The 13,010-nt window shown below is 33.4% G+C and overlaps 1 protein-coding gene across 2 annotated transcripts in view; it reads left to right on the plus strand.

Annotated features, from left to right (window-relative positions):
• Nucleotides 1-13,010, plus strand: part of VPS8 (VPS8 subunit of CORVET complex) — an 84,819-nt gene that overhangs the window by 27,978 nt on the left and 43,831 nt on the right. For both annotated transcript variants that reach the window (XM_026701359.2, XM_026701361.2), the window contains exons 26-31: nucleotides 1,446-1,518; nucleotides 4,047-4,166; nucleotides 6,711-6,782; nucleotides 8,635-8,754; nucleotides 9,186-9,242; nucleotides 10,180-10,262. In XM_026701359.2, coding sequence (XP_026557144.1) covers nucleotides 1,446-1,518; nucleotides 4,047-4,166; nucleotides 6,711-6,782; nucleotides 8,635-8,754; nucleotides 9,186-9,242; nucleotides 10,180-10,262 — 525 coding nt within the window. The remainder of the gene's footprint in view (nucleotides 1-1,445; nucleotides 1,519-4,046; nucleotides 4,167-6,710; nucleotides 6,783-8,634; nucleotides 8,755-9,185; nucleotides 9,243-10,179; nucleotides 10,263-13,010) is intronic.

The following is a 13,010-nucleotide window of genomic DNA, read 5'->3' on the forward strand; positions in this document are numbered from 1 at the left end:
TGGGTTCAAAGTTAAAGAAAATAGCTAAAATTAAAATACATTATCATACAAAGCTGATAATATTGTTGCTGTGATCCAACTGCCTCTGTACATGAACACTTTTGAGTGAACTGCAGTTTGTTCACTGAAACTGTAAAATGTTTCTTTGATTTTATTCGTAAGATATGTGGAGGAGTAATCTGTAAAGTAGCTGATTTTCTTGCAAAGTACTATTGTTCCCTTCTACTTTCTGTGCTAAGTTGTCAACATTTTTAATGAATCTAGTAGTAGCTTAAAGGCAAAATATTTACTGTACTGAAGGATTTTGTGTTTGGATGCATGTCAATGTTCTAATGGTAAGAAGTAATTCCAGTAATATTTAGATTGTTCATTGAAATTTATTTTACATATTAAAATAAATAGGTAGGCAGGTAGCAAGGAATACATGAACAAGGGTACATGAACAAGAACTATTTCAAGAAAGGACTCTCTTATTTTTCCCTGTTTTTTAATTGTGTGAAAATATACTTCTGAAATTACTTTGCAAAACTAGAGATTATAAAGTTTACTTTTATTTATTCATTTGAATCCCGCCTTTATTTAATTTTCACAAACAACTCAAGGGGACGAACATATCCAATACACCCTCTTCCTATTTTCCCACGAACAACAATCCTGTGAGGTGAATTGGGCTGTGAGAGAAAGTCTGGCCCAAGGTCACCCAGCTGGCTTTCATGGCTAAGGCGGAACTTGAGATCACACTCTCTTGCTTTCTAGCCTAGTGCCTAGTGGTTACACTCTTGACTTAAAGCCAATGTGTTTAGGGACCATTCAAAGTTACAGTGGCACTGAAAAAAGTGAATTACAACTGGCCCTCACATAACCATTGCAGCATCACCATAGTCACATGATCAAAATGCAGCACTTGGTAACCAGCTTGTATTTATGACATTTGCAGTGTCTCAGGGTCACGTGACTTCCATTACCACCTTCCCAGCCAGCTTCCAAAGCAAACAAAAAAAGACAATGGGGAAAGCCCAGATTCTCTTAACAGCTGCATGATTCACTTAACAACTGTGGTGATTAACAACTATGGCAATGGAAATTCTGCTCCCAATTGTGGTTGTATGTTAACGATTACCTATATAAACCAATAGCAGACTGTTCTTGCATGCCAATAATATACTATGGCTATAAACACTATTAGCAGTCTGAAAGATACTGAGAATCTGTAGAAACAATTTAACAAACCCTTTGTTGGCAAAGTTCTCTCAGTATATTAAGTTAGGGTGCCTATATTTAGTGAACTAAGAATATAGCATTGAATGGGGTGGGGGGAGCTGTGAGAATCAGAGTGCCTGGAATTCTGAACAAGAATGTTTCAAATATGAATAGCCAGAGAAGTAGTAAAACCAACTGTTGTTTAACATAGAGTTGTAGTTCTTATTATCTGTATTTCCTTACAGTTGCTGTTTGGCAGGCCGAGCTTACCCATTGGGCAATATTCCTGAAGACCTGGTACCATTGATTAAAAACCAGGTGAGTTTTAAAAAATACTTCTTTTAAAATTACCAGAAAAAAATATACTTTAAGAAGAGAAAAAAATTGTGCAAGTTGCTATCTTTGATAAGAAATTAACATTTTCTTAGAGGTGTAGTTTTGCAGTAGATCTCCTTTAACACTAAGAGGAATTCTTTTTTGGCCCCAATTATCATGTAGAACTAACAACCTTCTAAGGTTAACTCCTAATCTGTAGTTTCATGTTTAGAATTGTATTCATATATGAGCAAGATGCTCTGAAACTGTAATGCTGGTTAAGCAGTATAAATCGTGAGCAGAGATATAGCACATTTTTAAAAATTCATGTTTCACCTGAACACTCTGTTTATATATTTTTATTATGTTTTCTCCCTTTTTATTATATTGTTGTAAATTTTAAAATGTATTGTTTTGATACAATAGCAATAGCACTTAGACGTATATAACACTTTATAGCTTTCTCTAAGCGGTTTACAGAGTCAGCATATTGCCCCCAACAATTTGGGTCCTCATTTTACCTACCTCGGAAGGATGGAAGGATGAGTCAACTTGGAGCCTGGGGGGTTCAAACTGCCAAATTGTAGGCAGCTGGCTGCAGAAGTAGCTTGCAATATTGTACTCTAACCACTGCACCACAGAGGCTTACTTGTAACTTACTTGTTACTTATACAGTATTAGTTAAAATTATTGACAGTCTATCTTTTTGATAAGTATTACAAATATTTATCAGTATTAAGTACAATTTAGAATATTTTTATTACAAGCATAAAATTATTTGAATTTTGAAATGAAATTGAGTATAACACTAGAAACATCCTCTTTATACTTATTAGAGCATATGAATGTAGGAAATGCTTTATTAAGAAAATATCTGCAATAAACATACTAACCTTGAATTTTGGAATGTTTTGTGTGAATATAAAATTGAAGTTTGGTTTAATGAATGTGCTAGAGCAGTGTCTGGTACAACTAAAAAACACTGGAAAATAAATTGAATAGTGAGCAAATGTTTCAGCATTGCATTTTTAAAATATATTTATGGATAACGCATAATTACGGTAATTCTTTTAATAATGTTAGAGATGTGTTGGTTTGGACATATTGTACAAGTAATTTTGTATACCCAACCAATCTTGATAATGTGATATATAGATATAAATCTATGAATCTAGATGAGTGGTAGTTAATTTTGAGTATAGTAGAGGAGGGAGTATGTATGAAAGAATGTATCTAAGACTAAGGTGGTTGTGAATATGAAATGAAAGATTGTAAGTTATATTTAAATGGCATATTAACTAGGGCAAGTTGTTGAACTTGCCTATCACAATAGAATGAATGAATGAACTCTTCAGAATATTATACCTTGGAATGTCCATGTGATATGTCAAAAAAGTTAAAAATGGTGGCTGCAATCGTGTGATTGAAGCCTTGTCCATTCTTATGTGCACATAAGACACCTCTACCTTATATCTTACTGTACAACTGATATGTAACCTTGTATTTAATCAGTTGGAACTCTCTACCGTAAATAAAACTTTGACATAAATGCTATGATATTTCAGTCTGTGTTTTCAGTAGTCATAAACTGGACCATGTTGGGATGTCTCAAGCCCACAATGGGTTTTTGTTCTTAGCATAGCCCAGGTAATCTAGCCGGAGATGAGACAAATTGATGTTCTCAATCCATGCTTCTAAACTACAGCATTTCTCCACTGCTTATAAGAGAATTTGTTTTGAGGCCCTTTGAAGTGTTGTCATGTTAAACACAGTGCTGTCAATTTCACTCAAAAACTCCAGCATACATTTCAGAGCATTTGTAAGTTAGCATCAGGGAGTGAATTGATGGGCCCTTTATTACCCAAGGTCTTGCACTATAAAATTTAGAGGGATCTACCTTTTTATTTTTGTCCCCAGTGATTTTTTAATAAGTTCCAACTGGAAGAAAATTCCTAATTCTTGGGGGTTTGATCATGTAGAGTAGATCAAATAGAGTCTTGGAATATTCTTTTTGGAGATCTATCACAGCACGAGTCTCAAGCTGTGAAAGTTTGATCAAACACAAGTGGAGCATCAAAGGTAAATTAATGTGAGTATGATGTTGAACTTTTCTTACAGGCTTGACATATTCTTTTTGTAATATTTGACCTGTATTTCAGCAAATTCTTCTTTTTCTTCCTGTTTTAAATCCTGCTGCTAGCCATGATTTATCTTAATTTCTTGTTTATCCCAATGAACTAATTCATGTAGTTAATCCAGAGAAATAAACTGAAAGAAAAATGCAGTTATGTGTTTTATCAGAATTCATTGTTTAGGAAGTCAGTGGTAATAATCTTTCAAATACCTATATGAAGTAGTTAAGTACTAGTGATTGTGAATACTAATGCAAGTAACCATAAAACATCTTGACTATTCTTTTGTTTTAAATTACTAATGTTGGAAAATTCCTGGGAAAAATTCCTGAACTGATATGAACTGTGTTAATTCTGGCATTTAGATTGAGCAAAATCTATACTCATTTTACAATGCAGGTTTTTGAATTCCTCATCCGTCTGCATTCAGCTGAGGCCCCTACAGATGAAGAAGTGTATCCCTACGTTCGTACACTGTTGCACTTTGATACACGAGAGTTCCTTAATGTTCTTGCACTGGTAAGTGGAAACACTAATTGTAAAGTGTAAATTATCAATGGTGGATAATGTTTTGACAACTAAAAAGCAATTATTACTTTTTAAGACTGAGGTGGGGATAGTATCATAGGGTTGTCCAAATGATACGTGGTTAATTTTTAGAGTGGATTTATGCATGTGCGAAGTGGAGACTTTAATGCCTTGTGCACCTATTTTTTTATTTATCTTCTGAAAATAGTGAGAAATTATTTCTTCTTTGGTGATTTGTAGTATTTTGGGGGAAATATAAGTGGGAATGGATGGTTGCTTGTGATAGCACAGCCACCCTTTGTCTTAAACATATGTGTTGGATCCAGATAAGATATATAGAGTTGACTTGCGGAAGTTCCTCATCACGGTTCTCACTCCTTCTCACAAACGTCGTATCTTCCAAAAATGCTACGCAGCCTAACTAGAACTTCGCTGAGTAGGATGGAATAGATGTGGTTTAAGAAGAATAGAAGCAATCTACTCTAAATGTAACAAGGACACTTGTGTAGTATGCATAAATAGTTCTGGAGAATTCTCCTTTTCTACCAGTACATTGCTGGCCCCACTTAGCAAAATATCCTGACTTTTGAAGTAATCTTTTCTGTGGTTGTAAAGGCTATCAAGGAAGGAGTATATGGTATACTTTTATCTGCCTAATTACGCAGGGCTGACGATTCTAGGAATAGAAATGCAACATGTCTGTAGAGTGCTGAGTTGGTAATTATAATTATTTTTTCCTTCAGGAATCAGTGATTTATTTATTTATTAAAATTTATTTAATTTTAAATGTTTCTATGACACCTATCATAGAAGTCATCTCAAGGCCGTGTACAATTCTCAAAATAAATTAATTATGGTATTAAAAATTATAAACTTAAAAATTACCAATGGACATTAATAATAGAGTAATACCAGCATAAACCTCAGATGTGGATTTTAATGAAAAGCTTTTCAGGTTGTACCCAAATTATAGTCACATTAATTTCTTATAGTATTGAAAACCATTATAAAAACATTAAATTTATTCAACTTAATCAGTTTACCTATATTGAATGCATGTGGTTCATTTATATTTTAGTAGAAATATTGTTCAAATAGTGTTAAATATGTGTGTTCACATATTGCCATTGTTATATTGGTTCTATTATATTGGTGACCATTTTACCAGTGTTATGAATTACTTTATTCCTTGCTTGAATTAAGAAAAAACATTATAGCAATAGCAATATCACATATTCACAGTACTTTACAGCCCTCTCTAAGTAGTTTACATAGTTGGCATATTGCCCCCAACAATCTGGGTCCTCATTTTACTGACCTCAGAAGGATGGAAAGTTGAGTCAACCTTGGGCCAGTGAGAATTGAAGCAATTGAATTTCTGGCAGTCAGCAGAATTAGCTTGAAAAACCACTGCGCCACCATGGTTCCTAACAATGTACCTTTTCCAATCTGGATGTTTTCCATATGGGTTGAAGAACACATTAAAACAGCATCACCAAAATTCTGGGACTTGCATCTTTATCATACCTGGAGGTTGGAGAGATTGATTTTAACACATGATAAAATGCAGTTGGTGTCCGTAAGCTATCACTATATCCAAGAGCAGAAAAGAAACAGTCATGTTCTTTTAATTACTCTTTTTGATATTCAAGAAGAATTGGAGATATATGATTAAGGCTTAATCCTTAGAGTCTCTTAAGTGCTTGAAGGGATGGAACAGAAGGATTTTTTTTTTGTTCTTTCATGTTAATATTCTAAATTCATTCATGAATGCACATTTTCTGTTAGATTTCCTCTCCTCTGGTCAGTATTGTCCTTTACCATGATTCCCCTTCCTGAAAGGAACTTAGAGGCCTATAGATAACATTACTGTTTGCAAAATGTATATGGGTCCTTAATTGGGACAAGATAAGGAAATCCGAAGCAGAGTCATGATGAGTAGCATTGCATGGGCACAGTGGGATGGGTCCTGCTCTCCCTTGCTTACAGCTGTGACTTGCTTTGTCTCTCCTCCCCCCGGAAGGGGGAAGATAACATAATAGTTACATTATTTCTTAATTAGTGCTCCCCCCCCCTCCCGATGTGCGGTCTTTTCCAACCTCAGTAAAGGTTTTGAAAATATTGTCTTTCATATCTACCTTGGGGACAGGCTCACCTATACAAGGGGGTCCCCTTGTTCTTCATGAACAGCTTTGCAATAGTTTTGACCAGCATATTGTGACTAGTATAACATTGTAGGCAACCCTTTGAATTGAATGGAGAAATGAGAAAACTAGAGCTAATCATTGCTGTTAATAGTTTCCAATGCTGAATAGTCTCTGCGATAATTTCAGCTTGGCTTATAAATTCTTTCTTAATTAATTGGAGACCATCCATTATTACCTTGTTTCAGACATAATTGTAGCTTCTTCATAAAACTTATAAACAGTATATTGTAACTTCTCAAGACAAGTTTTTATTTTGAATGTTGGAATATATAAAAAATATTGCATGTGAAGTTTTGCTTTTCTCTTCCAATATTCTTTTCTGATAAAGACATTTGAAGATTTTAAGAATGACAAGCAAGCTGTGGAATACCAACAGAGAATTGTGGACATATTACTCAAGGTAGATTTCCTTTGTTTTAGTGGTAAATATAGTAAAATATTTTCTACACCTTATTTATTCGTTGTTATCTCATTATTTATTTTCATTAAATTATTGTTTTGATTGATGAAACATGAACAAACTACATTCATTAATACCTTATTCTTATAAATCCACAATATTTGGATCAGGTGCCTCTGATCTTGTTGACCCTTACTATTATAATTGGCATCTCCTTAAAAGAGTCATGCCTTTTTCTGCTTGATTTCAAATTCATATCATGATATCAATTATAGGTAAACTATGGTAAACTATGGAAAAAATTGGGAGATGAAGAGCTCTATATGTTGCATTGAGTTCCAGAATGATAGGTGGGATATAATTTTAATAAATATAATTTTTCAGAATTTGCACAATCCAGGAAAAGGTGAGACCATTTTAAGGAGCTGATATCAAGTACAATGGGAATGGATGTACAAGATCTGATGCAATGCAATTTTGCATAATTTGGGTCAAAATATTTTACACCTCTAACGGTAGCCTTTGTGATCTGATCAGTCAGTTAATTCCACCTGAAGGTTATGACAGACACCCCCCCCCCCCCCAAGACTGCTTACGACCTGTTTTTTAAAGTTACGGCTACTGCAGCTCCCCTGCAGTCATTTGCTCTTACAACTGCCCACAGCAATGCTGCAATGGCCCTCCTTCTCTTTCCTGTCATCCCATCCTCTGGGACCCCACACGCCTAGGACCTACTGCCTACATAGTATCACCTATCGCACACTTAGTTTTTGAAGAGGACCTCATGTTGGGGAAGGCGGTCAGGCTACATGTCTGTCTTCTTTGCCCCCTTTATGTTTATGTTACCCCAAATCCCATGTTACCCTAAATTCATATTATTTCTACTCTTTCCAAGATATAACTATTTAATATCTATATATACTGTATTGTTTTTGCCATAACATGCTGGTTACCATGTAAAATGCAAATTGACCATAATAACTGTGTCTTTGAGTATGGATGATAACTATATGACCATTCTGCATAATTATATCTATATTGCCAATCTATCATCAATTATAAATTAAAATATACAGTACAAAAAAGATGTATTGTGGTTTTCACAAAATATGTTATTAAATTCTACAACATAATATATTTATATTTATAATTATTATTCTTTTGTTCCTATTATTCTTTATTCTTTTATTATGCAAAGTATATTTGACACTATTTACATTTTATAAACATTATTACTTATATAAGTATTATGCAGGATATATTTTGAAATTATATTTCAAAATATATTCTGCATAATAAAGGAATAGGTATCAGAAACATGAGGTATAAAGTTGATTTGTTGTAAGAATTGAGGAAATGTTGTGTTCCATAAGATAAAATGCTTCGTCGCTCCTTAGTGAGAAAAGATGAGATTTCCTCCCCTATTATTCATTTTCATCTCCTGCCTGCCTCTACCCACTCTTCAGTTATTTATGGTGGTTGAATTGTTTCATAGATCATTCAAGCAATGCCCAGTGTTATCCCACTGATAAGTTCAGAACAATGTCACTGTGACCTAGAAGGTAGAAAAACACTGCTTCCTTTTAGTGATGGAGCTATATCTGCTTACAGCGATAAGCTTGGGGAACATTGTCTTAGAAACCTTGTGTGAATTCAAATTTCCCTTTAAATTTTTTGACAGTGTGTCAGGGAAGACATGTTTACAGTAATTAAGTTCTGAAAATTTTAAATTATTTTTCTACTACTTTATTAAATACAGTGTTGGGTTTTGTTGTTATTTCCATTTCAGGAGAAGATATGTGTAACCTAAATTGTTATGATTAATAAATGTATCTATTTTTCTCCCTTCTAGGTTATGGTGGAGAATTCTGATTTTACCCCATCACAAGTTGGATGCCTTTTTACTTTCCTTGCTCAACAACTTGCTAAGCCAAACAACACATTGTTTGTGAATAGGATGCTATTTGACCAGGTAATATGAATAACCATAATTGGATGGAATTTTTATTCTAGAATGGGCAAAGTCTATGTTGAATTATAAAATAATTGCATTAGTGTGATGCCGTCTAGTTTGTAATTATTCTATCTACTATTTCAAAAAGTTTGAGATAATTTATGAAGATATGAATGCAATGATTTTAGAAAGGATATGTGGGAAACTACTGGTAGGAAATGCTTAAAAGGAGTAAACACATATTATATTGGGTTTTTGATGTTGCATTTGCATTTCACAGCATTAAGGTATTTTAGAAGCTGGGCTCATATTCCCAAATGTTATGATGTCTATGTCCTTTTCTTCAGTGGGAAATTCTACAGTAGATAAATTTGTAAAATATGACACAGTACTGTGCTTGAGAAATGGAACAGAAATATGTATATAATAACATTTTCATTTTTGCTCAGGTCCTTGAATTTCTCTGCAGTCCTGATGATGATTCACGACATTCTGAAAGACAGCAGGTATGAATTGTTAGGATAATATTATTCATGCTGTGAAAATGATTCATGGCTAAGGAAGAAAGATCATTACTAAAAATGACCATACTATAGAGCAGAAATGCTAAAACTAGAACTCCACGCTGAGAAATAACCAGCTTCTAGAAAATTGCTAAGAGTTTATATATTTAATCAGGGCATATTAATAGTTTTCAGAATCACATAAATTGTAGCAGTTCTGATTCTTCACATCAAAACTACAGAGATTCGATATGATCAAATATAGCCCAGAATAACAGTTTGATGTTGTTACATTTTGATATAATTTACATAGTTTGGTTGCTAATACTTAGAGAGTGATTGAAAAAGTAGATTACATTTTCAAGAGGTGTATATTTCTATGTATATAATAACAGTTTTCACTTCATTTTTTCCAAATCCCCTCTAATGGAGATGACAGTGCTGGATTATATCAGAAAAGTAGTGAATTGGGCCTCGATTACTCTTTTTTTCTAGATTTTATTAGTCAATTGAAGTTCAGGAAGAAAAAGGGGAGACATGCAAGTGTAAGAGACTAGAAGGCTAAAGTATGGAAATGAGATGAGTCTATAAGTGCAGAATGTGGTTGAGACAAAAATTATCATGTTTAATCATCTACTCCAAAATTATAGCTTCTCCTTGATTTCAGTCTTGAGCAAGATACATACCTAAGAACAAGGAAATTATATGTTGTCCTCAGGTAGTAACCAAGAAATTCCAAAAATAAATTTAATGTCAGAAAGAAGGTCTCTACTTATGTAAATATGTATATTGCAATGAACAAGCAAAGCTTGGAAGAACATAATTTACTCCTTGATGTCTGATGCTTGTTTCATATGTAGGCATAATCTTTTATTGCAAAGGATAAATGTTGTCTCTGAAGGATTTTAACACAATATTTATAATTATATTGTGCTAATAGGTTCTGTTAGAATTGCTTCAGGCTGGAGGTATAGTGCAGTTTGAAGAAAACAGGCTCATTCAAATGGCAGAAAAAGCTGAATTGTAAGTTTCTGTATACCTTTTCTAATTTGTTTTACTCCTTTACAACCACGCTGATAAATCCAGGATTTTTTTTTAAAAAAATCATTGTATTATTGTAAGATGCAAATATTATTTTAAAACACAAATGATACATTGTATTATTGAGTACAATGATATTTATTCTGAATGGATACTATTAATGCTTTGACAAATTAGATAACTAAAACCTCTAAAAATAAAAGAAAAAGCTTTATATCAACTATATGAACTCCAGAATATTAATGTTAATAAACTTAGGTTGCTTAAATTTTACATTAAAAACCAAATAGGGCATTGACCAGGATTGTGCCACAAACATTGGCAGTAAAATGACATATTTTTTTGTGAGAATTGAGAATAAGAATAGAAGTTAGAGGCTGCTTGGCGGCATGTTCACAGTTTTGAGGAGTTAAGGGTAGAAATGGGATGTATTGTCTTCAACTCCTATTCCCAGTTTTTATACACCTTAAAAAGCTCAAAATATTAATCCCATTTATCTCGTCATGCCATCGTGTCACTTGAAGGTATCCTGTAACACTCAAATTGGCTAAGAGAGCATGTTTTGGACCTGGTCAATAAATCAATGTCTGCCTTTTTAAGTATGTCTGGAGCCACTTTTTATGGATGCTTACAATTATATTATTGTATTAATCAACAGTTGAATACGTTGATTTGAGATCTATCTGATTTTTATGTCAGCATTTTAACCAAAAGAATCGTGCATCTCTGGCCTTCTAAAAGATATATCTGTGAGGATTATCTGTGAGGATGTTACCATATATCATATGGTATTATATATCACCTTTGAAGCCTGACAATATTCTTCTTCTTATAATTTCATTTTCTTTTTATTGGGATGGAATCTTTTGCTTCTTTAACTTGATCCAAATAGAGGCTGAAATCCTTTATCTGCAGAAGATAAATAGAACCAGAAGAAAAAAATACATGAGGTGGTTGCTTGGCAACTGCTTTCAGCTGTGAAATCTGTGTTCATCCTCATTGCCTTGTCACTGCAGATGCACTTCAGTACTTAGCACACTATATTGTATAAAATTGTGACCATGAGATTAAGTTTCTGGTGATTACAACTTGACCTACATCCTACTTCTCCAGATGTTGAAACAGTCTCAGTCTGTTAGCTTTAAGATTTGTTTTTATAACTGTCTGATTCTATTATCAGGCTGCTGGGAAATCATAGCAACTTTTATGCTGTAAGAGATTAAAATATCTGAACAAGTTTGTCTGACTAACTCCCTATCCAGGTGCTTTTTTACAATAGTAAATAGCATAATATAAACTGGAAAATGACATGGCTTCAGCTCTATATTCACAAAGAAATTGGCCTTTCCAATTATCCTTTCCATAATATTTTATTGTATAAACTAACAGTTATTTTACCTATATCCATTTAACAATTTTATTTATAATCAGTTTTAATATTTTTATATGGTACATTTTATATATTTGATTTTTATTCTGCCATATCTTTATAAATAGCTCAAAGAGGCCAATATACCTAATTTTCCTTCCTCTTCCTATTTTCCCCACAACAACAACCCTGTGAGTTGAATTGTGTGAGAGAGAAACTAACCCAAGATCACCCACCTGACTTTCATGCCTAAGGCAGGACAAGAACTCAGTTTCCTGGTTTCTAGGCCAACCCCTTATTCACTACACCAAACTTGCTTGTTATTTATATCATATTTATGGTATTTTGATTGTATTGCATAAGCCAATTTATCAATGAAATTAATGGAAGTTTATCTTAAAATTAATATAAACAGTTTAGTTTTCTAAACCTTTATATATCCCCAAAATAAATATAAACTGTACACTAAGCATGAAATCTCACTGAAGCAATGATTACAGCAAACAAACTTTTACAAAATCTCTGCTTTGGAGTTTCAGGCAATTCAAGTCAGGAAAACAAAATAGGAAGAATGATTATTTATAAATCTATTTGTCCTGTATTATTTTACAAGGCTTACTTCTATTCATAGCTCACTGAGCAGTTTGTATAATTCATTCAGTAATAGGTTAAAAATTGTACAATAATCATAAAAAGTGATCCCCCCATCAAACTTTTAGCGCCAGTCAGAATACTTAACCAAACATTATCTTCCCTAAAATAATGATCCACTTCATCCACATACTGAAACTGCCAAGTTTTAATGGCTTTACAGAAAGGAAACCCAAAAGAAAGGATAGCATGATCGCTGGGAAGATGTATATCAGAGACAGGAAGCTGCAGCAGTGAAAGCCAGCTCCCACAGGGACATCATCTTTTAGATGTTAATGAGAGGAAGAATCCACTAGAAATTGGCAGTTCTGAAGATACTGATTACATTATCAGATAGCATTACAGAGTCACTAGGAAAGCATGTGCATTTTATCAAATACAGAATATTGTCAGATTAAAGTGAAAGTTCTTCCAAAATTTACTGTTTTTTAAAAAAGCAAATTAATATTTGATCCTCCTCCACTGTTTGGAAATAGAAATTCCAGTTGTTAAATGCAGAGGTAGAGAGGCATAGCGATGAGAGACAATTTCTGGACCCTTTGAAACTATTTTTAATCCTGCAGTACTGTGACCACCATTATGATCTGAGATTCATTTAAATTCTATTAATTCCTGTTTTGGTTAAGCAAACAATGCAAAAAATTGTATGCACTCATGTCTTTAGCAGGGATTTGAGTTGCTAATATAAAACATTTGTTGTTGTTCTCTTT

The sequence above is a fragment of the Pseudonaja textilis genome, chromosome 4 (genome assembly GCF_049901715.1).
Source record: "Pseudonaja textilis isolate UNSWEBS1 chromosome 4, rPseTex1.2, whole genome shotgun sequence".
Taxonomy (NCBI): Eukaryota; Metazoa; Chordata; class Lepidosauria; order Squamata; family Elapidae; genus Pseudonaja; species Pseudonaja textilis.